Here is a 27,474-nt window from a genome sequence, read left to right as displayed (position 1 = left end):
CGAGGAACGGTGCAGGGGAGATGGCTGCTTGAGGGGCACGGGGAGGCGCGGCACGTTAGCTGAGCGCGAGATACAGCAGAGAAAGCGCCCTCGGCGAGGAGTCCCGGCCCCCGAGGAGGAAGAGGCGCGCAAACCGCCATCGCGCCCCTCTCCCGTCACGGGCCGCAGCGGCCCCGCCCTCCTTCCCGCCCCGGCGCGGTGCGCATGCGCGGTGCCCTTTGTGTCCCGGTCGGGCGGGCGGCGCGGGGCAGGCCGGGCCGCTCGGAGCGCCGCGCCGCCGCCGGCGGACAGGGACGCGGGGCAGTTCGCCTCCGCCATGGTGAAGAAGCGGAAAGGCCGCGTCCTCATCGACTCTGACACCGAGGACAGCGGCAGCGAGGAGAACCTGGACCAGGTGCGCGGGGAGGCCCGGCCTGGGCCCTCCGGCCCGCGCGGGGCTGGGCGCCGCCATCCCTTCCTCCCTCCCTCCTCCCCTCAGCCCGGTTGGGATGCGGCCCCCGCGGGAGCTCCGTAGAGAGGCCTCGCGGCGCCGCTTGCAGCCCGCCCTGCCCGGCCATGCCGGTGGCCGCGGGGATGCGCGTCGGTTCGGCCCTCGGGCTCCTGAGGCGCGGGCAGGGGGCCCGGCGGCACATAGCGCACGGGGAGCCGTGCTGTGCCGCCCGCAACGCCGCTCCCAGGGCGGCCGATCCCGGGAGCTGAGAGCGGCTGCTCCCTCCCGGGCCCTGCCGGCCCGGCTGTGCTGCTGGGAACTACTGAGAGCGTGTGGCCTGGGCCAGCGTGCGCTGCCGTTTTCAGCACTTCTTGGGGCTGGGAGTGCGGTGTGGGGCATCGCGAGGCTGCAGGACGGCATGTGCTCCTCTCTGGAGAGGCCTTCTCAATGCTTCAGCTCTCGGGGCAGCAGGTGCTAACAGGTGGTAAATAAAGATGTTATAGGTGAAGTGTGGTTTATCTTCTGTGGCAACGCTTGGAGAACATGGGTTGGCTTCACGTGCTGGAGCCTGCATATCTGTTTAATTTGTGTGCTGGACCTTGGAGGTTTTTAATAGAGAAGTTGTTGCTGTGTTGCAAATAAATAAATAACACCAGCTTCAAACCCTCAGAGACGTTTTTGCAGACTGGAGCTGCAAATTGGATGCCCCTTTAGACAAACGTACCATAGCAGAGCCTGCCCTGATGGTGCTGATCTTGTTTCCCCCTAAAGCTCTCAGCTTCTCACCCTGCTGTATTCTGTAGTTGCTTCTGAAGACAGGAGAAGTTGGTCTAACCCTAGCATAGATCAGGCAAGCAGAGTGATAGTGGAGCAATAGCTGCGTGGTTCTGCTCCTTGCTAGGAGCACGCATCTACAGCTCTACTTTTAATGCTGCCTGGTGGTGACACCAAAGCTGCCTGCCTTTGCTTTGTCCCCTGTAGAGTTGTGCACAGCAGGGAAATGCACGTGCAAGGGTGGAAACTGTGCAGCAGGGCTGTTCCTGAGGTGAGATTTTAAGGATGCTGAGAGGGGCCATTATTGGTTAAATGTTTGACAGCTTTCTTTAGAGAACTGGGCTGATTGAATCAAAGGAATAAGAGCCTTTCTCATGTGCTGTCACGGAAAATGGAAAGAATAAGGCTGTATAGAAAGTAGGCAAATTGCTCGGAGTAGAGGCAGCAATAAATGTTAGCACCAAGGTGTCATAGGTGGAAGGTAATCTGTTGAACTAAGTACTGCTTAGAGACAGTTGTCAGAGGTGATGTCTAGAAAATGATTGTAGAAAGCACCAGGCACTTCCATAAGAGAGCTGCTTATTGTGTAAATGTGTTCTGTTGGCGTTGGATGTCGTCTTCAGAAAACGACTGGTGAAGTGCCATTGCCAAATTTGTTGGTAAAAGCCTAGGCCCTCAGTTTCAGTAATGTTTATATTCTCATTTGAGGTACGAAACTAATCCATTTGCTGAGGAGGTAATCTTCCAGTTATCAAACTAATTCAAACCAATCTGGTATTGTGTTCCCAAGCCTGCAGAAGTTGGTGTTGCTTTATTTTCACTCACTGCTAAGATTCATCAGCCCCGGAGCAATGCTTTTAATAATAAATTGTCATGGACTAGAAAGACAGTACTGCAGCTTCAGAAGTAATTGTTTTGAATTACTGCTTCTGTCATCTGAACAATCTGTGAACAGCAGATGATGAGTTTACTTGTGAGCCGTTAGTTCTTCGTGATTACCTGTGTGGCTTTTGGGGTTGCTCCACAGCTTTGAGCTTGGCACGTGCTCTGAGTGTATTTACTGCTTTTAGTGCCTTCCGTGGCACCTAAGAATAGTGAGAAGGAGTTGAACAGTCTCACTAAAAGCATCAGGTGTGATGTATCTATATCATAACACATATCATATCTGTGTCATAACATATATAATATATCTATAACATGTATGATTGCAGATCTCTTTAAAAGGAAGAAAAATGAACTGATCAAGCATTTATTGCACTAGACTCTCTAGTGGCATTTGGCTTTTGGGGTTAATGCTATGCAATGTAAATAGGGTTTTCTAAATTTTCACCTGATCTAAATGCCACAGACCTGAAGGTAATTTATTTAAAGTGATGCTGATAATATTTACTACTTAGGGCTTTCAAAATCCTTTTGCAACATTCAGCTATATTAAAACTCTGTATGTATACGTATATTTATGAAACTTGAGTAGATTTTGTTCCCCAGTTAGTGGGGATAATCCTGTTACTGGGATGCACTCAAATACGATAGAGAAGGTACATGTTCACTGACCTGGATTGGTAAAACTAATTATGACATTTTTAAATCAGTGTGTGTTTTTTTCCTCACCAGGAGCTCTTGTCACTGGCCAAACGGAAGCGCAGTGACTCTGAGGAAAAGGAGCCACCAGTGAGCAAACCTACAGCATCTTCGGACTCTGAGACATCGGACAGTGACGATGAGGTGAGTTTGTTATGCTGTCAGTGAACTTCTGATGGGTCACTCGTCTGACTCTACCTCTGCAGTGAAAGTATTTGTCACACGGTGTATTCAGCTTGCTTATATTATAAAGTGAGATAGGCCTAGTAAACGTAGAGGATGTGCACACAGTCTCGTCTTTCTTGCACACCAAGTAGTATGAATGTGATTAAGTTGTCTGCCTGTTTAATCTCATGTTCGTGTGGTCTGAATGTTTCTGTGTCCTGCCTCCTTAAATCAAGTGTTTTTCCTGTGTAATGTTTGTGGTTGAAGTAATGATGAAGTAACTGAAGCTGGACTCTGAATTCAGGGGAGAGAGATCCTCTGCTCTGGGACAGGGTTTTCTCAGGGAGAGGGAGGAGGGCTAAAGCAGGTGGGACTGTTTTGCAGTAAAACTGTCCTATTTTGCTGCTTTGATTCTCTAGTAACTCTACTGTGAAATAACAGTGTCTGACCATTTGAACGTGCAACAGGGTCTGGTTTTATTGTCATTTCTGAGACGGGAGTTTAGAATTACTTTAGTTTAAGGTTTTGACAAATTCTCCTATAGCAATGCTATATACAGGTTTGCTCCATCTGTTTTTATTATCTGGTGCTACATTCTAGAGCTGACTAGAAGTTTCTGCTTTCATATGCAAGTGAAAACTGAAATGATTTATTAGAGGATCTGACAAATGGGTCACTTAGTAATTTAAATAAAACATTTTCTTGAAGAGTTGCAAAGATGTTTGTAAGCTTTCTGTACTTTGTCAGATCTCTTATTACATCTGTTCTTAAAAACGAAGCAAGGGACTGTTCTGCTTTTGCCCCCTCTTGATAGTATGGGAAGGTTTATTCACTGTGACAACTTGCAGGATCAACCAGTGATAAACTATGAACTGTTAAACTGTTTTGGGATTCTAGAAGTTATTCCTGTACGTGTTAAGAATGCACACCCTCTAGTGTGTTTGTGTGTAGATTCTTACTGGGTTTTTTTAGTGATTTTTTTATTTTTTATAAGTAAAGTTGGGACTCTGTTTCAAGCATTTATTAAAAAAAAAAAGCACAACAAATTGTTAGTATTATTATTACTATCAATTAAGGAATGAGAAAATTGTGAACAAACTAGACATTAGCTGTCTTACTGGGTTAGCACTCAACCTGTTGCTTTGAGTGTTCTAAACTGATGGCATGCAGCTTATTTATCCTGCTGCTAGGAGATCAGTTTGTCTGGAAAGGTAAGCAGGTTTGGAGAGCACCTTGCTTATAAAGTCTTCTGCCCCATGTTTATCTCTGAAAACTGATAGAACAAATACTATTATTCAATATTTTTTGTTATTGTTTTAATTACAAATAAGGTCTTTTTTTCCATTAAATGTGGAGTACAGCAGTATATTCCTTCATGAATTTGCTAGGAAAATGAATGATTTTGAAGCCAAGTCTGTCTTTTTCTTTAATATGCACAGACCATGCAGATGCAGTAGTATGTCTCTTGCACCATGTGCAGATGAAACTTTCGAATCAGCGTTACATTTTTCCTGATGCTCTCCTTTCTGACTTCCATGCAGCAGGAGGAAAAGGTTTAGAGAAGAGGCAATTAGGACACGTGCTTCTATTTGTGTGCCTGAAATATGCATTCCGAACTGCTGCTTCTCATAGCAGGGTGAGACAGGCCAGGTTATGACAGCTCAGCTTTTGCCGGTCACTCTGTTGTGTGCGTCCCTGGACTTAACTACCCACCTGCTTAATGTTCCTGCTTGAACAACCTTGGTTTTGCATAATGCTCTTGTAGTTGCTCTGGAGTTTGCTGAGGCTTGGAGGTTAAGAGTTGGGGTCTAAAAGGTGAAACCATTTTACTTGTCTTCCTGGAAGATGAGGACTTTGAGGCAGCAGCATAGAAATTGTTGCTTTGAATGCGTTGAAGTCTACATCCTTTGTGGTTCCTGGCTAGCCCTAAATGTTCCAGAATAGTTGGTATATTGCATATATATAGGAAAGGAGCCTAGATCTCTGCTTCAGAGGTTGAATGCCACATTCTACTTTTCTGTAGGGAAGAAAATTTGGGGAACATAGGGCAGAAAAAGATTGTCTTTTTGTAATTAAGGGATAAGAGCTTGTGCTAATTATGCAATGTATATAGTGGCGCCCAAGTGATTTTATGAGATCTTTATCACCTATGTAGTGTATGTTACAGCAAGAGTGTACTTCTGTGAAAGCTCTCAGCCGCACTGGATGTTCATGGTGTGTGAATACTGGCTTCTATAGTTTCTTAAGGAGCTGTTGTCTTAACCAGATTACCTAGCCAAGAGCCTGAGGGTGAGCTGTTAATGATCAGGCAGGAGAAATGCACTGAATCATATTCTGGTGGGTTTGCTGAATTTATACGGCTGAATTGACTGAACTGCTATTTAGACCACAGATGAGCAGCAACTCCGGCAAAGCTTTGTGATAAGAAGTGATGCAAAGTGATGCAGTAAGCTGGACATAGTTGTAAAGGCAGTTTCTTTATCTGTGAAGCAACATGTGGCCATGGCCATTCACGCGCTCACCATCCCAGACTGTTATTATTCTGTTCTAGCTTACTATTTGCCAGTTGCTTTTGGGGCTGCAGTGTAGTAGGTATTGACCCCCACTGCGGGTTGAAGATGTTATGTAGATGAGGTTGTGGTAGGTTAACTCTAGGTTTTTGCTCTTTCTTTTGTCATGGCATTGTTTCTCATGGATAACTCTTTCTGCTGTGCTGGATGACTTCTGGAACAACTTCACGAACATCAGTTTAGTTTAGACAGGAGGCAGCAATGCTCCTGAAGGGTGTGTTAGCAATGCTTGTGTAAGACAGTACCCTTTTACACTCATTCTAATGTACTGAAGAGTTTCCTTGTGCCTTTTAACAGCTGTAGGGTGATAATAGAAGATACTTCAGGGCATGAAAAGTTAGATCATGAATTCTTGTTACCAGGCTGGAATTCGCTGAAGATTTGTTTTTAGGCCTTTATTTGCAAATTGGCAGATCTGTTAGGAGGCAACAAAATCTTCAGCCATGCTCAGGGCTGTGGAAATAGAGGAAAAGGTAAACAGAGTTCATGCAGAGAGTAAGTCAATTCTGAGTAGCAGTCTGCTTGGAAGGCTTTGTGCCTCTGCTACTTGGAAAGGGCTTGAAAGTTTAAATCTCCTTACTGCGTTTAAAGTTCAAGAGCTTTGGTAAACCACAGATAAGCATGTGTTACTTCTGTTTTGGGGGTGTCTTGTGGGTTTGTGGAGATTAGTATATTAAATGTCTTCGGTGTGTGCTTTTATTTCATAACACTGCTTGGCTGTGCCTGTTAGACTTCTCCAGTCCTGTGGGGCCTTTGCCATACTTTTTCAAACTTAAAGATTTTTAAACAGAGAGCATTAACCTGCCTCTATGCAGCTGTATGGCCGTATGCTTTCTTCTTTGGGTTTCTGTGGGGCCAGTTTCCTTCGCTGTTAACACAGAGTAGTAGAGCTTTCCTTAAGGAAGGGAAAGGTGACTGTTGTTAGTTTGCATGCACACACCCCAGATATGCAAGTGTCAACCTGAGTTGTGCAGGCTAACTGTATGGAGGCTAACATGCACAAAGAAGTAACGTGAACCAGCTGTGAACAAAGCAGATAAAAAAAACAAAGCAGAAAGTTTGGTCTGCAAGTAACTTTAAATTGCAGGCTAGCATGGGACTAACTTACAAGGATGCAGATTTCAGGGTATGAGAGTCTCCAAGAGCTGTGATATGTGGAGTACAGAGCTTCAGGTGCAGGCTCATCCAGGTGTTGGAATTGGATATGTTGCATTATTTACTTTAACAGAATAAACATTTTCCTTTGTACTCAGAAAGCAGTTTTTGCTGTGAACAATCTGGTCATAAGGCACTGTCTAATGTTTGGAGAAGTAGGAGCCTTTTTTAGTCCATCTGATGATAGCTCAGTGGCAAATCTGTGCAAGGCACATGTTGGCCAAGTTTTTCAAGGCTGCTCACGTCTAGGCTTTTAAAATAAATCTTAGAAAGTTTTCATAGCCAGTAGTATCCCCAGGTTTGTTTTGGTTATGGAGAGTGCTTCTTAATAATATCTAGGATCTGCCATCTCCATGTTGTCTCTGTGCAGGTCTCAGAGTTTTTCAGTACGGTGACCTCCAAAAGTAGCTCTAGAGCAGAAGTTAACTTGCAGCTTACACTGAAATTAAACTTACTAAATGCATTCTTTTTTCTTAGGTACTTTATTTTTGTGAGCTTACTGTGTGAGATTCAAACATTAGGGGAGGGCAGGTGGATTTTGGCCTTCATTCAGCTAGTTCCTGAAATAAACCTCTTCTGTTACTTTAGAAAGTCTTTCCTTTGCCTGCTTTGGTTTCCATAAATGTTCAGGAAGCATCCATGAATGTTGATTTTTTTTTTTTCCACATGGAGGAAGTGAGTGACACACCTTTGCTTCAGGTGCCATTTTGTCACACTGCCCCTCTGCTGCCATCTGTCACACAGCAACAAAACGTAGTGGAGTATTGACCTGTACTGCCATACCTCCAAGATCTGCCTTTGATGTTGTGGGCCAATGTCTTAAAACAGGCAGTGATACTTTTGAAGTAGTCCTGGTACATAAGTGCTTAAGATGGCATGGAAGTTCATCCAGGCTAGAAAAATGTTGGTGAGGGTCCTTTTCTGTTTTGAAGTTGTCTTGTCATTTGCCTTTTGTTTGTAAAAAAGACATGTTCATAAGGGAAGGATATAGCAAGGATGGGCTGGTAAACTTAGTTTTACAACTCTGACTGATTTGATGTAAAAAGCAGGAAGAACACCTGCTTGAAAAACTGAATGGCTGATATGTTTGGGTACTGTGTGAATAGTATAGCACTGGTAAAAATTCGACTTCATTCTGTTGATTGTGAGTTAGAGCTCACTTTCTTTTTTTCTTCTCTTGATCTCTTCATCTCCCTGGTTGAAATGTGTTCTAGGTTTACAAAGCTACAAAGGATTTTCTGACTTCTAAATCTGGCTGATTTCTAGCAACACTTCGTGTTGGCAGTCCATTCTGGATACTGTGTTTACATTTGGACTTCTTGGGGAAATACGTAAGCTATCAGCACTGTGAACCTTTAGAGCAGGAGGGAAAATTGAAATAGTTTCTGGCTACTTCCTGTGACAGAACCATGAAGTTCTGTTGTTCAGTAGTACTAAAAATGAGCAGAAAAGTGTTACAGCACACTTCTGCGTATCTGTATTCTTGTTGTATCTGGAACCATAGAGGGTTCCTTATGGTGGCCAGGGTGGCAGGGGCTGCTCAGAGGAGGCTGTATAGTTGGGGATATTGCATGGCAAGTGTTGACTGGCTGTGCCTGCTTTGAGTGTGGAGAAGGGAACCTGGAGAAGCTGCAGTAAATGACAGATTTTTGGAAGCTGTGGTCCTCTTTAGAGGGAAGGGAAGTGAAGCAGAACAAACAAATTCTAGTGACTGTAACTGGATATGTGTTCTTACTTTACGTTAGCTGTGAACATGTGTTTAACTTTCTGATCTCTGCCATTGTGCTAGAGGAGGAGGAAGGGGTTCAAATCTTCAGTTTGGGCTGCAAGTTATCATGCATTTCATGGCCTTCCAGGAGTGCTTTCTTATTTCTTTCTTTTTCTTTCTTTCTTTCTTTCTTGGGCATGGATGACCAGGATAATTAATGGCAATATTGGTGAAGCCAGGCAGCAGCACTGAAATGCTGAACAAGTAGAGCTCCTGTATAGGAGCCAGTAAAGTCGTAAATGCAAGCTCAGGCTGATGCAAAATGAGATGCTTTCTCTGCAGCTTCTCACCTGTTCTTTGATGTGTAACAGATGGAGGCAAAGATTGCAATCCAAAGTTCACCACTAGGTAGTTGTTCGTACATCTTTCAAAAGAGAATTTCTGCCTGACCTTTGACAGATAAATCTGAAGGCACTGCTGACACGTAAAGGTGATGTTGAAGTAAACACTAATGTGAAAGGTACAAGGCCAGCTGTGACTTGATTCAAGTAGGAAATGTTAAGGATACTGATAGATGAGGTAGTAGCTTCTAACTAATTGGTTGAATAAGGATGCAGAAGTAGAAGTCAGATTTGATGAATAAGCCTGAAATGTGTGTGCACTGAAGATTTAATGTAAATATATATACTTAGAAAATAATATATAATTTTTTTTTTTTCAACTAAGGTAATCTCTAGTATAAGATCTCAGTTAAGCAATGACAAAAGCGAGCATTGCTTTGCATATTTTCCTTTTAAGGGGGAATAAGTGACATGCTTGAGCTGTTGATGTGCTTGAGTGGTAATATACAGATATGAAGAAGATAATATTCTAAGTATATTTATTTAGAAACAAACTATTTAATTCTTGAAGAGAGAATCTAGAGAGAGTCTATGAGATGTAATGTGCTGCAAAACATTGCAAAGCCTTAGAATCTTCTGTAGACCATCCTCATCAATTCTTTTCCCTACTGGCATTACCTGTGTGGTTGGGACTAGGGAAGAAATGTAGTAAGAAATCACTCTGTAAGGTAAATTCTGTCTTTTCTCAGAGTGTAGTGTTTAAGTTGTTGCTCGTGTGTGTGGTGGCAGAAACACCAAACTTGGAAACTGCAGCCCAAATTGAAGATACGGTGAAAAAATTAAAGCCTAGACATTTGCTGTTTTGTTGGGTTTTTTTTAGTTCTGTGATTCTGATTTGATTCTGACTTGTGTACTGCATGTAAGGCACAGGAGGTGACACTACTGTCTGAGAATGAGTATGCTGCTGGTTTGTTGGCATAAAAACATACAGGCACTGTGAACTCTTGGCAAAGCTGAGATTTGTATAAAACTCAGGTAATTAGTGTTCCTTCATGGAATCTAAAATTTGTTCTTGAACAAACTAGTTGTGGAGATGCATCTGTTGCTACTTCTATTTAATAGTAGTAAGCTGAAGATAACCTTTGCAAATACAGTTGGACACCTGTTATTTAAATTGTTTTCTTAGGTATCTATCTTCCGTAAATTTTTTCCTAGAGTATATGAGACTGAACTCTAAAGTCTTCATCCTATTTTAAAGGAATGTTCTGTCAACTATTAGATTGCAATGATAACTTTTTTTAATAAGCAAAAGAAAAAGCTACCATAAAATTCTTTCAGTTACTGAGTTACCTACTGAATTTTTTCCCCTGTTCCCACTCACCCTTTGTATGATTTATTTGTCGCTGTCAGATAAATTTTTACTCCACTGTTTTGAGGCGGGATGGAGAAGGGAGGAGTGATGTTCCAGTGTTATTATCCCTTTTTTGTTTTTTTCCTTGCAGTGGACTGTTGGAGGTTCTAAAAACAAAAAAAAGGGAAAAGCGGGTAAGGCAGAGAAGAAAGGAGCCATGAAGAAACAGATGAACAAAGCTGCCTCTTCAGGCAGTTCAGATAAAGACAGCTCAGCTGAGAGCTCAGCACCTGAAGAGGGTAAGATAATGTGTGCATTTGCATACAGCATGTACCTACAGCAAAATGCCAAGAGAAGTTACCTCTTTGGTAACTGCTGAAGCGTGAAGCTAAATGCTGATGTTAAAGACTACTTGAGAGGGCTTTTTTTTATGTTTCTGGTAGACAATGACTTAAACTTGCCATGGCTCCAAGCATGTATTTTTAGTGTCATTTAATGTTGCATTGCTATAGGTGCTCTCTTAAAAATGCACCGCTCAATGTTGCTGCAGTTGAAGAATGTATGATATAATTACTTGACTTTCTCCTAGAAAGTGCCCTTCTTCCTTCAACCTGTCTGGAGTTTGGCTAGCATTTACTTTTATTCCAGCTGGTGTATTTTGTCTTCACAGAATTATTGTGACAACAAAGAAAAAGGATGTAACATTAAATAATTAAGGAAGAACTTCTTTACTGTGAGAGTGACAGAGCACTGGAGCAGGCTGCCCAGAGAGGTTTTGGAATCTTAGAGATATTCAAGACCTGTCTTGCCACCTACCTGTGCTGTAGGGAATCTGCTTTATCAGAGGGTTCAGTGGTCCCTAGAGGACCCTTCCAACCCATACATCTCTGTTATTCTGTAATGCAAGCAGGAGCTTATCACAGAATTGTAGGGGTTGGGAAGTCTGAATCAGATCTTTTGCACGTTTACACTTAAATTTAGTCATGATTTTAGTTCTTCAACATTTTAATCTTTTTTTAATGTGATTGACTGTTTCTACTCTAGACAGACTTTGTGTTCTTTCCTGTTTTTATCATGTCTGTGAAAGTTTGCAGGTGGTTAGTTATAACTTCAGTTGATACTAAAAATAAAAATTAAGAAAGCATTTGAAGAAACTTACAGTTTTGGGTATGTTAAGCATGGTGGAGACAGTCCAAAGCATGAAGTGACTGAACCTGTACCTGTAAGTGCATACAAACCAAGGCTTTTCACAGAGTAAGGTTGCAAAGCTGAGAATTTCCAGAAATACTGAGGATTGACTGACAGTGGAATAAAAAATTCTAGGATCTGTTTGCTTTTGGATTTTTGGTGTAATCTGGTTGATTAGGTGAGATAATCACAGCATTTGGATTTGGATCAAATTCAAAGGTGGTGTTACAACCCAATATCACCCGGGATTCAGCTGTTGCCTAGCCCTTGCTGTAACTGGGGAGTGCTTGTTACCGTAACGGAGCTTGCATTGCAACTTTGACAGTTACAAGGGTAGGGTGCTTTAATTCCATCCTGTGATATAGGGGTGCCTATGATTGCAGTCTTCAAATGACAACTTTTGGTTATTCGGTTTGCTGTAATAAGGAGTGTTGGCGGTGGTTCATAGTGGCATTTGAGATGTGAACACCCAAGAGTTATGGGTGTTCAAGAAACTTCTAAATAATGTAAAGATTTTCTTACAAGGGCTTCTAAGATTTTCTTGTTCTGCAAAGAGTTTTTTCCTACAACGTATCTTGTGTTCACAAAGTACTACTTGTTTCATCATTTTCTGTAGTGTGTGTGCATCTTCCTGAACTGAAGTATTTAGTAGGTTTTGGTTTTATTACGTGCATATTTTTTCATATAGTTAAAGAGAAGTATAAGTTCATTCTTGATGCCCTCTGCTACCATAGTACACTGAAGTGATTGGGCTTTGCCCCGGCTGAATTTTACTGCCTTGTGATTTTGTTTTAGGAGAAGTGTCCGACTCAGAAAGCAACAGCTCCTCATCTAGCTCAGATTCAGATTCTTCATCTGAAGATGAGGAGTTCCACGATGGCTATGGAGAAGACCTTATGGGAGATGAAGAAGACCGGGCTCGACTGGAACAAATGACAGAAAAGGAGAGAGAACAGGAGCTGTTTAATCGGATAGAGAAGAGAGAAGTGCTAAAGAGAAGGTAAATATAGACTGTGATATTTGATAGCATGTTTATACAGGGTGTTGTGTGAACAGCACTGAGTTAAATCCTCTGCAATGCACTGTTTGGTTCAGCTGCTGAAATTAAATCCTACACATAAACAGTGACGTACAACGTATCCTACATCTTTCATATAGTGTGAAATGTGTATTTTCCCATTCATATGAAATTAACATTATGTAACTTAAATTTCTGTTTCTGTGACTTGCAGGTAGCCTACTTGTGTTGTTTCTTTAAAACAATGAATAATAATAATAAACAAAAAAGAGAAGAGGGAATAAAGCAGAAAAAATGGGGTAAACAGCTAGACAGTCCAGCAGATTGGAAGTGATGAAGTCTAACTCTTGCACGGTGTCAAACTGTAAAGCAAGAGCATTTGTGTATGTTCACATAAATTTGTTATTTAGCCTGTTATTTTTCCTAGAAAGCACTGCATAGGAAAGTGAGATCCAAGTGTCTGGTGTTTTAGGATTAATGTTCTCCAGCAGAATGCTTGATCTTTCTTTACAGATATTTTTTCTGTATTCTTAATTTGGACTTTTCTGTGTGGAGGCTGTGTTGACTTTGCTCTCATGTTTGGGGTCTAGGTGCTTAACACTCTAAAGCAGATTAAGTTTTGTGGTAGGTTGTTGTGTGAATTGTCCTTAAAGCTAGTTTAAAACATAGAGCAGAAAGTCTGTGCATTCTTGAGAAGGGTTGGTTTCTGCAAGTTTCTTAGCTACTGAATGCGTGTAGTTAGCAGCTACTGATGTGGCCCTGTGTTCTTTGGACAGTAGATGACAGCCATTAGGATTTCTTTCTCATATGTCTTTTCTGCATTGGCTGTCGTATGTTGCTACTTTGGAAAATTATTAAGTGTAAAGTTCCTTAAAGCTTCATCAGTTTTTTCAAAAAGCAATAGTGAAGCACAGGCAGTGTTACATGTTGCCACTGTGGGTGCAAAGCGAGTTGGGGGCTTAGTAGAAGGGAGGGGTGTTGAAATAAAGATGAGTGGTTTTGGACATGTATCTTTGCAGGGTTCATTTGTGGATTTCTACCGTAACTGTCGTGGTTTTATTTGTTGCTGTAACATTTTACTGTCAGGCAGTTTCCTTGTAGGGTTATTCATTTGTTTTTCTCCATGTATGTAACAAAAGATTTGGTGTACGTGGGGGATGTTTTCTTCGTTTTCTTCATTTTCTTCCCTCTTCAGTGACTTTTCTATTGCTGAGAAATTTTTCTTGAGGGCGAACACTATTGTGTGCATCAAATCAGTACAATCAGCTGTCTGTTTATCCAAGGCATAATTGGGCACTGTCTGAATGTGCTTCTTAGTATTATTTGCCATGTCTTCTCTAGTCCACTGCCCTCAAACAGATCAAAATAGGAGGAAGATTAGGCTTAGATTAGGTAGAAGGTCACCACTTTTCTAGATTTCTTTCACAGATATTTTTTTTTGTAACTGAGTGTTTTTCTTCGAAATTAATCACAAAAAAATACTTGATACAAGCTAGCTAAAGAATTTAAGCTCGAGTGCTGATATAATCTTAAACAAGTTTGTCCTGTTCTGTGCAAGGGGTTGGCATATAGAACTAAGAGGTGGTTGTGGAAGGGATAGTTATTTAACTTTTTATGTTAAGTTGAATCGTTCAAAATGTTGTCTGTATGTATCTTTTGCTAAATTTTGGGGGATTACAGCACCTGGCATGTGACACAATGCCTGTGTCCCATGTGTTACACGTAGTTTCAAAGGTGAAAAATGGCATGTGCATAATGCATTTTAAATTTCGGTTGCTGGAAGCTTTTGCACACTTTAAAGCAACGATCAGAATATGCTGCAGTGGAATCTGCCACAGGATGGTTCCAGTGGAATTGTGACTTCTGAATACAGTGGCTAGAAATGAGATTTCAGGGTGACACATTTAGGGAAGGTCAAAAAAGAAATGCTTAAGTCACAGAAAATGCCTGAGTCTGATGAAATGTACTGTAGCAGGTGACTCACTATGACTTCCCTTCCATACAGACATAAGATCAGGTAGAAAGGTTGAGTTCCATCAGGATGAAGTTAGCATGATAATGGCTTTGAAGAACCAAGCTTTTTTCTGTTAAGATTCGAATTCTGTGTAAGAGCTGATTTATTTTTACAGTTGAAGGCGGCATGCAATGGACACTATTCCAGCAAAGATTAAGCTGGAGTGAGGATATGTTTCTTGGGAAACTCTCCTAATTAGTACGTGGAGTCCCCACACCTTTAGGTTAGCTCTCATCTTCTATAAGCCTGAACTTTATTGAGCTTAGCTTCTCCTTATTTTTCTCACAGAAGAGAGAGGATGGGAATGGGGAAATGGGATGAAACCCACCAGTGTTGTGGGGCAGAGTTAAAGGGTTAACTGTCTTAGGCCAAGTAGGAAGTGTTCCTTGAGGTTTACTGACCACTTAAACTGAGATAGCATTGTAATGGTACTTTATTCACTTGAGAAGGGAGCATTCTTTCATGCACTTTTTCTTTCAAATATCTAATAGATTTGAAATCAAGAAAAAACTGAAAACAGCAAAAAAGAAAGAGAAGAAAGAGAAAAAGAAAAAGCAAGAGGAAGAGCAGGAGAAGAAAAAACTCACACAGATCCAAGAATCCCAGGTAGGAAACGAAACTTAGTAACGAATTCTTTTTTTCCTTGGCAACAGGAGATGGGATGCTGTTTCTCCCTGCCCCTGACATTTTTCCCTTAAAAATGTCAAACAGCACAGTAAGCAGGTCAGGATTTGGTTCATTTCTTTGCTCAAGCTATCTTTAGCCTTTTGATTTTATTTAAAAAGAGATTGACATCTTTGGCCTGCTGAGGGCTGTGCTGATAACTCCTTTCAATAAACAATACAAAATGAAGAACAAGTTGTGGCTACATCTAGAGTTCCTGTGACAAGACCTGTCATTCAGTCTGGAATTATCATATGCTGTCTTTATTGGAAGTGGAAGTTGGAGAGAGCCAGAAACTACTCATCCTTTTAAATTACTTGTGAAAGAAGAACTTGAATTCTAGGAGAAACAAGTATTTCTGTATTTTTTTTTTCTGTCTCCAGGAGGAAGAGGGCAATGCTGGTGGGTGGGTGGGTAAAGCCTGAGTAACTCAACTATAGTTACAAATGGCTGAATTGTTAGGTTGAGAGCCTGCCTTTAATTTATGAGCCTGGGCAGTTAGCTTCCCAGAATACAATGAAATTTATCTTGCCTAACTTGCCGTCTGAGAACTAGTTAATTGTTTACTCTTGTAGTTGCCTCCTCTGTGCAGTAGAGAAGGATGTATTCAGAGGGGGCAGAGCAGCCTACATCTTTTTTCTAGTGAAATAGATGTTTAACACCTACATCAAGTTGTATGAGATGAGTTCTTCCTCAGGCACATGTTAAGTTGGATGAGTCTCATTCCCCTGCCCCTCTCAGCTCTACATATGTGTTTGCATATGAATGTACTTTGTATACATAGTCCATACACAGTATGTATGTATATATAGTATGCAGATTGTGCTCATGCAGGCATACATATAAGTATGTAAAAGCGTAGCCTTCCAGAAATGACTTTGGCTTACTTTAAATGACTGCCTTTTATACTTGTTACAAAAACTACATTCTGATGTTACTTGGTATTCTAGTTAAAGCTGTTGGAGTTTGAGATGGATGGCAGAAGTGTTGAAGAATAAATGTGTTAATCATTCTTGTCCAAAGTACAAAAATCTTTTATTTTTATGAATTTACACTTCCCTAGATCATGAAAGAACAAACTTTTTGAAAACCTGATTATTTTATAATTGAATTTGTTAGTATTTTTCATTTGAAGAGTTTTTGGTCTGCAAACAATTATTTTTGTTTCGGTTTATGAATTTTCCCCCAGTGTTGAGGGACATTCTGTGTATATGTTTTTAGGTCACATCACATAACAAAGAGCGACGATCAAAGCGTGATGAGAAACTAGACAAGAAATCTCAGGCAATGGAGGAACTAAAAGCAGAAAGAGAGAAAAGGAAGAACAGAACAGGTGTGAAGACTTTTTTGTTCTAACTATAGTTTTCTGTGACATTATTACAGCTTTCTGAGAGTGTTTCTGCCTGTTTCTAATGAATACAACAGTCCTACACTTTGGATGAATGATCTGTCTGCATCCTCCTTGGTCATCTTTCTCTTTGACCGAGATAATCACCTAGAAATTTATTTGATACCTTTTGGCTCTTCATATTCCCATAAGGAGTATGATCAGAAAACAGGGCAAGCTTCCCCTGGTATTTTACTGAATGTCACTTAGTAATGTCTAATTAATGTATTAGAATTTGACATTTAGAGTCTATTACTTGATCTCTGAGCCATCCAAACCTTATTTTTTGTACTTGTGCTATCTTGTCTGCATTTGCTTGTTTCTTCACTGGCAAATCGTCTTGTCCTTCTTGCCATGGACTTTTAATGTATCGCTTTTTTTTTTCTCTTGTGGGTTTTAATTATGTCTCACTCCAAACATGAGATACTACTTTTCTTCCTTATAAAATGAGAATAAATTGTCTGACTGTGATAGTTTTAACTTGTATATCCAGTTGTTATGCTCATCTTCTATGGCTATCTGCAGTCAAGTTGGAAAGCTGGAGGTAACTACAACAGAGATCTAAGGTGACAATTGATTTCTCAATTTGAATATATTCAATGGAATTTTAGCTTACTAGTGGATTTAAGCATGTGGCACTTGTATCCAATATTTATATCCAGCTCTCTGGTTATTTCGTGGTTTTGTGTTTTTTTAGCTGTGAGATTTCGGCACAAAAAAATGAGCTTGATCAAAAAGAAAAAAAAGGTCACAGCTTGCTTTTTCTTTTTCTGACCTCCAGCTGAATTGCTTGCAAAAAAGCAGCCATTGAAGACTAGTGAAGTATACTCTGATGATGAAGAGGAGGAGGAGGATGATAAGTCTAGTGAAAAAAGTGATCGCTCGTCCAGGTCCTCATCCTCAGATGAAGAGGAAGAGTAAGTAGTAAACACTGCACTACAATTATTGTGTGTGTTGAAAAACACAGATATCATATTAGAGAATTATTTGGGGATGGATTAGTGCCTCTAGTTTGTTGTTTTAATCCCCATTTACACTGTTTAGATTTTAGTCCTATAGTTCAATTGCTGCAGAAGCTTTGCATATTAGCCAGGAAAGAGACGTGCTGGCTTCTCTTGAAGAATTGGCCTATAAATTGCTTTGGTGCACAAGTCTTTCCGCTTTGAAGTAGCGAGGGTAATGGGTATTATACCTAGTCAGTAGGATTTTGCATTACACCTTCCTCATTAATTTTAAATTTACATATCTACAGTCAACTGGTATATTAATCTTTTTTTTTTTTTTAATTTAGAACTTCTACTGCACCTTACTCTGATGTTTGTATCTCTTATATTGTCCATTTTCCTTCTTTCCCTCTTCAGGAAAGAAGAAATTCCTCCTAAATCTCAGCCAGTGTCTTTGCCCGAAGAACTGAACCGAGTACGGTTATCACGGCACAAGCTGGAACGCTGGTGTCATATGCCTTTCTTTGCCAAGACAGTCACTGGTTGCTTTGTCCGTATCGGCATTGGAAATCACAATAGCAAACCTGTTTATCGGGTGAGTTTAGTTCCAAGGATTTTTGCTCTTTTTATAGTGCTGGAATACAATATTTGCTGCTTAGTACTTCTGAGGCATCTATGGTTGTTAGGGTGATTAATGTAAAAGGATATTTTCTAGCCAGAAACTGTAGTTGCTGCCAGAGAAATGGAGAAAACCACTTTTAAGATAAACAAAGTATGGGTTCAGGTATGTGATGAGATGGGAACAGTTTATTGGCATTTAAATCAAGCTGGTTGGTGACATTCTATATACATGTGTGTAGACGTGTATGTATGCTTATATAGTGTGTGTGTTGTGCATCTATATATATATTACACGAGGCAAGGAGCACTAACAAAGCCTGTTCTAGCTTTGGTTCATGCTGTTTTGTCTCTTCGCTTGTGTAACAAACCAGAGTACAGGTCTCTGCTATGGGAGAGTAAGGATGAGTAAGAGTTGCTCCTTATTCTGGGAATGTTCCCCAGTTACTGCATGATCTCAGTTCTCACATTACAAAATGTTTCTAGTACATCAGTGTGATTTAGAAGAGAAAATGATTTAGAACACAGTTCATTGCTGTAACTACAAACATAAGATGTAATAATATTGTCAGAAATTGCATTAAAAAGATCCCGGAGGGGGCTTTGTTTAGTATGTGGACAGCTATGATGTCTTCTGGGAAATTCAATTAACCCTAGTTTAGTTTATTGTACAGAAAGTATGAAGGTACACATCATTTGGCTAGGAGGTAGATTAAGGAGATACCCCCTCTCTCCCCCCAAAAAAACAATCCATCAAGATGATTCTGTTTGCCAACTCAATGATGCTGTATGGTGCAATGAATTCAGTAGCTGATAATGGCCACCGACGAGCCCTTCTTTCTCTGGTCTGGTTAGGATTGTTAATTAGACTGAAGTTTTTGGTGACTAGTGAAAAGACTTAAATATGCCAGATCTGTTACAGGAACACATACACGCAAGAATGCATTCTTTCATTTCTTTTGTGTACAGGTTGCTGAAATAACTGGTGTGGTAGAGACTGCAAAAGTTTACCAACTCGGTGGTACCCGGACAAACAAAGGACTACAGTTGCGGTAAGATACCGAAGTAACCCTCATCAGTTAATGAGTCAGTTTTTATGTCATGTGATGTTCCCCGTGTGGTTTGGAGATGAGAGCTGTAAAGCAAACTGAGCCTTGCAATGACATTTACTGTTAGAATGCTTCTTTCTTTGTTTTAAAACTTCAGTTATAATTAAATGATAAAAATGTTATACAGAGACTTGTGACTGTGTTGACACCTAAGCAGTCTATTTGCATTAGTAACCCATGACAGCTTGTATACCTCTTGAGCTTGGCCATATTCTTTTCTGTTTTTTTCCCCAATTGCTATAATCAAGCGTTTAGAAATACATATTATTTAAAGGCATACATGATGACTTTTGGTGTATGTGTTACAACAAAAACAGTAATATGGAGGGAAGAAGCTGAATATGGCATTAGATTTCTCACTTGTAAGGACAACCCTTTAAGGATCATACGGTGAAGGTTAACAGTTACATTATGAAACATCCTGATGAGATAGGTCAAGATGAAATTCATCATTTGAAGGAAATGGAGAACAGATTTGGATGAAAGCATGGAGTGACAACAGAAAAAAATAGATCTTACCTGTATCCATTGTGATATACAATAGCTTCTTTGCTTCTTCAGGAGAGAACTCCACACGTTGATTGAAACGTACATTGTGGCAACTAATTTCAGTAGTGGTTAGTAGCAGGTGTCCACAGAATGTAATATTTAAGGCTTGCTGGCTCTTGACTAGTCGAATGAGAAATTCAACTGCAGTTGGCTTCTGCATTCGGTACAGTTCAGTACTGCTACCGATCCAAATGTGAAAGTGCTCTCTGTTGCCAAAGATTATGTAATGGGTCACCAAACAGGCTATCTAAAGGTTAGGTGTGAGATAAGTCTTTCCCTTTTTTGCTGAGGGTACTACTGTTCCCTACAGACTTGTCATGAAGTGCTCCTTTGCACTATTACTTGGTACTAATAGTTGACTGAGGCTCCTGTGCTGTGGCCGATGTTAGTGAAATTAGGAATAAATAGCATGTGCACCAAAAAGTAGCTTCAAGTGTCTGTTTGGGATTTTATGAGTCAGTTTATTACCTACTGGTAAAAAAAAAAAACTACACCTCTGTACCACCAGAAAGGGATGTAACGTTTTTCTTCTTGCAGGCATGGCAGTGATCAGCGTGTGTTTCGTTTGGAGTTTGTCTCAAATCAGGAGTTTACTGAAAGTGAGTTTATGAAGTGGAAGGAAGCGGTAAGTTTGCCAGACTTTAATTTCTTCTCAGCAGCCTTCTACTGCTGGTATTCTGAGTTAAAACTAAACTATTTCTTTCGTTTAGATGTTTTCTGCTGGGATGCAGCTACCCACGTTAGATGAGATAAACAAGAAGGAAGTGTCCATCAAAGAAGCTCTCAACTACAAATTCAATGACCAGGATATTGAGGAGGTAAACAGCACGTTGCTGTGAGGCTATGGCAGTGCTTGAAGGTGGAGTAGCAGATTAGCCTTTACAATGCAAAATGATCATGGTATCACCTTCCTAAGAAAAATGAGATTTTTATAACTGGATAGAGTATCTCTGTGATCCAGCTGTTTGGTTCTCATTGTTACTTTACCTCATCTTTGTTCTTTGTTACCTCCTCTTCAGCTTGTGTTGCAGGACTTTGAACACCTAATCAAAATATGGAACCATAAATCTCAAGCTATAAAAAGCTAACAGCACAGAGATAGATGCATTTGTTACAGTTTCTGCAGCCTAATATTTTCTTCATCCTGACCAAATATGATTAGCATCAGATTTTTGTAGGTTATAAGTGAGGGGAATGGAGCTGTAACTCATTACCAAGTCACAAAATAAAAAATGCAGCAGAGAAAGATCATGAGTAAAATTCTTGGCAGTAGGTGTGTTTCTTAGGTGATACTGATCTGTTGCTTCTAGTGTACAAGTGTTGAAATAGACATTTCATACCTGCATATCATTGCTGTTTCTTCTGGTTTTACAGATTGTGAAAGAGAAGGAAAGGTTCAGAAAGGCTCCTCCAAATTATGCTATGAAGAAAACTCAGCTGTTAAAGGAGAAGGTGAGAGATGAGATGATATCTGCAAGCTTAATACAGTCTTTGATTTTGAAGAACTGGAGCTCCTCTGGATTTTGACAGCAGTCAGCTGTAAGCTTGACTTTAAGTATGCAGCTAAAAGAGGTGGCTCTCCAGATTAATTTCTGATACTTGAATAACCCAGCTTAAGCTGTTGCATTCTTTCACTGAGGGCAATTGCCAACAATTCTAGCTTCTCTGTTTGGACCCTTTGAAGTTCTCATGCTGTTCTGCTTTAGAATCTAGTTTTCCTTTCATTTTTTGAAGGCTACTTCTTTGTAACACTTGACAGTTGGATTCAAAACTAAAGTTAAATTGTCTTTTTGCTTGAGGATAGCAGTTTTTACTTTGATATGCCCAGTAATTTGTGTTGAAAAGAATACATTTCTGAAGGATTTACTTGCCACTAAACTGTTTTACTTGTAAACTTCCTGGAATGCACAGATTTAACAGTGCTGAGAAACCAAAGCCCAGAAGACAAGTAAACAAATAAGTCTTTAGTATCTCTGAAGACAAAGATTTAAAAAAACAAAAAACAAAACAACCACGTTGTTTTTGTTTGGGACAGCTTTTTCTCAGGACATTTATGTTTCATACAGAGTAAAACCTAAGACTTCATATCAGAAGTTCTGCATTCTTTTGCTAAACTGCAGTGTTTGGTCATAGCTTTTTTTTTTTTTTTTTTTTTTTTTTTTTTTTTTTTTTTTTTACGAAGCATGAATATGTAAATTGTTAGTTTTATGGTGTGGAGGGGTGCAATTCCTTTTTGTTATCACCAGGTGGCATGATAAAGCTGTTTTTCTTAGTTCTGCTCTCCAACTTGCTGAAGTGGCAGCTCACAGTTGCGGAAATAAAAGTCTTTTCCTGGGATGGCAAATAGCAATATTAAAACTTAGTTGATTGAAGTTGCACATTTGATTAACTGACTAGTCCTGCTAATGCTGAGACTGATGTTCCTCAGTAGTCTTTAGTTCACAAATTATTAGAATGAGAAACCCAGTTTTGTTTTACCCTGCTGGGTGAGTTTAGTACTGTGCTGTTTTTATCATATGTGGTTAGGACATTTGGAGCTGGAATAGGGTTAGTTGGCTGATTATTGGGTCTATCCATCATTTCTCCAATTGGATCTGTGGTAAAAAGTAGTGCCTAATAAGTTATTGTTTGGTTGAAGGCCATGGCTGAGGACTTGGGGGACCAAGATAAGGCCAAACAGATTCAAGATCAGCTTAATGAACTTGAGGAGAGAGCAGAGGCCCTTGATCGTCAACGAACAAAAAACATCTCTGCCATCAGGTGAGAAACATATTGGGCACTTTCTGTACTTTGTTTAAAACTAATTTAGTAAGATAAATCAATTAAATCAACAGTGTTTTAACTGTAAGGCCTTGTTTCTTCGTTGTCTGGCTTACCTAGTGATGGCTTTGCTAATATTTTCCTCTCTCCACTTCCTTGTATGTGTCATTCAGTTAAAAATGTCAAAACCAGAAACTCTTTATGTAACCCTGGTAGCAATTGCATTTGGATAAGTGTTATTTGTGGTCAAATGAAGATGCAAGAATGCTGACAGGTTTTTTATTGTATAAAACTTAATATATGACAGTCATTTTCTTTTTCTTTATCCCTCCCTTCTTTTTTTTTCCCCCTTTTTCTGCAGTTACATCAACCAACGAAATAGAGAGTGGAATATTGTTGAGTCTGAGAAGGCTCTTGTGGTAAATAATACCAAATTAATACTTCTGTGTATATAGAGATGAAATGATGCAGAGCAAGATAATTGCATGATGAAGTTGCTCTTTTTTTAATGATCTTATAAAACTTTTATATAGGCAAGTGATGTGATTTTTTTTTATTATTATTATTTTAAGCATATTGCTTTGATTTTGATCATTTCAGTCAGGAGATTCCTGATTGTAATAGTAATGTAATACATTTTATAAGGGAAAGAAATTAGAATGGAAACTTTGGAGAACAAAATAGTATTGAAATCTCTGTGGTGACACTTCAAGAAAAGTTAAGCTTCTTAACAAATGCTAAAGCCTCATTTACCTTAAGTGTTGTGCAGGTGTTTTCTGTTGTATGCAGTTAGGGCAGTTTTGCTTTGTGAAGTATAGGGCTGTGGGTGTTACAAAATCTTTCTTGTCTGTAATACTGTTTTTTATGACCTTTTTATTATGTATAGCTGATGTGTGTGTGCATGGGAGGGGTGCTGCTTTAAGATTACAGGGATGCAAGCAGCTAACTGCAAAACCATGTGCTTTTTTTGTGTGTGTTTGTTCAGGCTGAGAGTCACAGCATGAAAAACCAACAAATGGACCCCTTTACTAGGCGGCAGTGCAAGCCCACAATAGTGTCTAATGTAAGTATAATGTTGACGTTCATCTGAGACAATTTGCATAGAAGCAGAAAACAATGTAATGGAGAGAGTAGGAAGGAAAATGTTGTGTGTATTCATGCCTAACTGTGCTATTTACTATTAACATTCTGAGTGTCAGGATGAGATATAATTGAAATTATAATCTTGCTATCCCGAAAAAGGGGAAAAAATGCTTCCCCCCAACGTAAAGGATGTAAATTGTATGGGTATGTACATGGAGAAGGAGCTGTGGATTTCTTTAGAGAATTCTTATACATAGAAATACTATATGTATTTAGGTAGCTTAGAGGAGACAAGTTACTTTACGTGCCAGTTTTGCTTCTAATTAATTGAGATTTTCTTTAAAGATTTGTGAGAGGGGACCTCAATTTAACACATACTTCCACTGTGATAGTGGCAAAAACTGCTACTGCCATCCAGAGCTGTAAAAACGATGGACAGTGAAGCTGGAGGATCACCTCTTACTTGTAAATGATAAAACTTTGAAGCCTATTCTGGATTAGCATACAGTTCAGTTGGCAGTACCATTTCTAATTATTTTTTTCTCTCTTTAAGGTAGACACTTGTCAGTCTCCACAGATTGGCAAAGCAGAAAAGGGATTTTACTGTGGGAATTGAGCTGAATAATTATTTATTAAATGTTATTTACTGAAAGGAAGAATCATAGTTGAGTGAAGTTACAATATTGGACCATTATCGTGTTAAGAAAATAGTCTTGTAACAGTTTCTTCTCTAGTACAGTATTTTAGCCAGAACTGAAAGACAAAAGCAAGTACATCTGAGGATAGTGTTAAGGCTAATCATAAGAGCAAATCACAGCAGCAAAAAAGATAATGTAATCTTAAAGAAGGACTTTCTGAAGGATAACTTTTAGTTTAATGCATTATGTAGCTATCAGTGTGAATTTAATTGTCTTTGAGATCCTTAAGATTGGACCAACTGATCTACGTTCTCTGTTGATTTTATATGAATGGGTATGAGCATTGTCTTAACAAAATGGCCACCAATTTACATATGGTATTTTATTTCTCCCTACAGTCCCGAGACCCTGCTGTCCAAGCTGCTATCCTTGCCCAGCTAAATGCAAAATATGGATCTGGTGTATTACCAGATGCTCCAAAGGACATGAGTAAGGCAAGTTTCCCATTCTGCTTCTGTTACGTGATTCCTACCTCTGTCACCATTTTACTCTAAAGACTTATGCCTAATAGTAAATTTTTCACTTCTAGAACTATGTATCATTGAAAGCGTTAATGTAAAGAAAGAAGAGCTTTTTCTGTCAGGGGAAATAAAGTTAAGTCTGCTAGCAGTATGACAGCTGAACTATGTTTGTATGTTTGTGATGAAAGTGAGGGGGAAAAGGTATTCTCATCTCTGACCTTTGTCTGTATGGACAAGGGTTGGATATTTACGCGTTCTTCTTTCAGGGTCAAGGGAAGGATAAAGATGTGAACTCTAAGTCAGCCAGCGACCTCTCAGAAGATCTTTTCAAAGTACATGACTTCGATGTAAAGATTGATCTTCAGGTTCCCAGTTCTGGTAGGTGTTCCAGTTGAGTCTGAGGGTATGATTACCCTATGATATGATAGTAGAGGGATATGATGGTAGAGCTCACTTCTTCCCGAATAGTTCTTTCAGGGTCAGTCATGGGCTTTTGAAAATGGGAGCAAGGGCTCTGTGTTTGGTTTCTTGTCAAGCATCTCACACTGAAGAAGTGTGGACACATGCTAGTGATATTCACTGAGAGAAAGCTGTATTGTGTTGCACTGAAAGCCTGTATGACCTTGTATCTTTGCTTCAAATACCTAGGGAGAAAAGGAGGTAATGAGAGTTTTCTGATACGTTCTTCTAATCTGCAGTGTATATGGCTCACATAGTTAAGGAACAGCTGAGAATGTTGTATTTAATCAATTTTGATATCTACCTTTATACTTTATGAAACTGTGTAGTCACTTTTTGAAGCCTGGGAAGCCCATACTGTCCTGTTCCATAATCTATGTATGCACTATGTGGATAAAGTATTCAATTTCTGAACCTGCTGCTTTATAAAGTTGCTGTTTGCTGTCTTTGGCATTGCAGATGATGTTGAAGCAAAATTGCATGTGCTTTATCTTTGGAAATAAGCAGTAAGATGACTGCATTCTTAATTTTTAACCTGATGTATATCAGAGAAGCCAAGTATGCTTTGGTGGTGGTTTTTGTTAGCAAAAACAAGAAGTAAAAATCTGTGTGCTTTTTTTTTTTTCTCATTTATTTTGGTCCTCACTCTTCCCTTGTCCCCAACAGAATCAAAGGCACTGGCCATCACCTCCAAGGCTCCACCAGCAAAAGATGGTGCTCCTCGGAGATCATTGAATTTGGAGGACTACAAAAAGAGGCGGGGGCTTATTTGAGCATGCCCACTCTGCTGCTTCTGATCCTGCATGCTCCATGATGATGTCCTACCTTTTCTTCTTCCCCTTTCAGTTCTCCCTTCTGGGTTGGAGCAGCAATGGAGCTGGGAAGAGACTCTTTAAAACTGCCAGTCATCTGTAACATAAACCATTCAACTATTTACTGTATAGACCTCCCTTCTTGCCCTTTCTTCCTGCCCCCCTCACAAATGTGGATCTGTGCTATTTGGGGTCTTCCCATTTCTTTTAGATTGAGTTCTGTTTTTATTTTGTTGATGCAGCTCGTTGGTCCACTCTGTGTTCAGTATTAGCCTGAGGTCTGGATTTCCATAGGGATCTCTTTTGGTGGTCGCAGAATCAGCACTTGGTGATCTCCCCTAACATACCACCACAGGCACGGTGAATAAACATTGGCGCAAGACCTTTGTGGCTGGAAGGTCATCTGCACTTTCTTCTTCCTCTTCTTCTTCCTTCATCCTAGCTTTGGAGAAGGGAATCTTCAAAAACTGGCTTAGGTTCAAAGTGTAAATTTTTTTGGGAGGGTTGTGTGACTTTTTTTCAGGTGTTTTTTTATCATTTTTAAGCTGCAGTACTATTTGTATCAGTCTGTCACAGTTCTTTACGGCTGTTTTGAATTTCTACCAGCTGTATTTGAGCATCTGAAATTGCAAGAAAGAAACTCATTAAATGTGATTCTTACTAAAACGGCTTGGCTGATATAGCTGTTTAACTTCATGTTCCCTTCTTTATTTACGCTCACTTGATGAGAGAGAGATGCACGGCTCTTGATGTCGGACTTGTCATCTATAGCACATCCGGAGTCTCCAGATTTACTTAGTGGAGTAGCTCTTTCTGGGATGCCCCTGGGGTGCTCATTGGTTGGGCTTTATTTTTTTTTCTCCAAGCCACCAGTATCACGTATTTGTTACATCATCACGTCTTCATCGGGCTCTAGCTAACGTTTGTTTCTTGCTTTGTGAGCCATTTAAACTGGGCTTCTATGAAACAAGCATAAAAGATTAAGAAAGAAAATCACTTTGTGTGAAAGGGGAAGGACACAGTAAGGACGCAGTGGAAAGGTCAGCAGGTAATGTGAGAGAAGCAGCTGATGCATATTTTTCTTGTATGAACCGGTACAAGCAGAGTGTAACACTAGCACAAGAACTGTATGGCTTTATGGAATATTTGACTGGACACAAGGTGACAGCTCAATTTATCACTCAGGTGTTTAAAAAAATAAAAAATAAATTAAAAAAAAAAAGTGTAAATACGTGACATTTAACAAATAGCTTTTCCAAACAAGATACAACTGAATATATGGAGCTAAGAACTAAATTAAAAGAGAATTAAAAATCTAAAAGGTTAGAGGCCCTCGTTCAGGTAAGTGTGCAAGCACGTGTTTGTTCCTGCTCAGGCCTGTGTACGTATGTGCTAACTTAAGCACTGAACTGGATAGGAATGTTTCTGGGGGACCCTGAAGAGGGAAAATGCTGATGCTCTCTTTGTGTCAGAGCATAACTATTTTTCTGAAATCATACACTGGTTGCGTTTAAACCTGTGTGTGATGCCACCTTATTGGATTCTTAATGGAACTTTAATCTAGTTCTTATTTAACTTTCTCTTATTCCTTTTTAATGGTAGCTTTAAAGAAACATCATGTAATTGTGTGCAGATT

At 39.8% G+C, this 27,474-nt stretch overlaps 1 protein-coding gene across 1 annotated transcript; it reads left to right on the top strand.

The window, feature by feature from the left end:
• The first annotated feature begins 204 nt into the window (after positions 1 to 204).
• RTF1 (RTF1 homolog, Paf1/RNA polymerase II complex component) lies at positions 205 to 27,060 on the top strand. Its single transcript, XM_065754838.1, is given in 19 exon segments — positions 205 to 297; positions 299 to 394; positions 2,819 to 2,929; positions 10,227 to 10,374; positions 12,059 to 12,263; positions 14,787 to 14,901; positions 16,180 to 16,291; positions 17,127 to 17,262; positions 17,707 to 17,884; positions 18,877 to 18,959; positions 20,103 to 20,190; positions 20,276 to 20,383; positions 20,940 to 21,017; positions 22,204 to 22,325; positions 22,687 to 22,744; positions 23,311 to 23,388; positions 24,445 to 24,540; positions 24,834 to 24,945; positions 25,693 to 27,060. Coding segments are annotated over 19 exon segments (2,124 nt in total). The 3' UTR covers positions 25,800 to 27,060.
• The last annotated feature ends 414 nt before the right edge of the window (positions 27,061 to 27,474 follow it).

Source organism: Cyrtonyx montezumae, unplaced genomic scaffold, assembly GCF_038088225.1.
Source record: "Cyrtonyx montezumae isolate F1298 unplaced genomic scaffold, pur_monq_1.0 scaffold_10, whole genome shotgun sequence".
NCBI lineage: Eukaryota > Metazoa > Chordata > Aves > Galliformes > Odontophoridae > Cyrtonyx > Cyrtonyx montezumae.
This window is presented reverse-complemented; position numbering and strand designations above follow the sequence as displayed.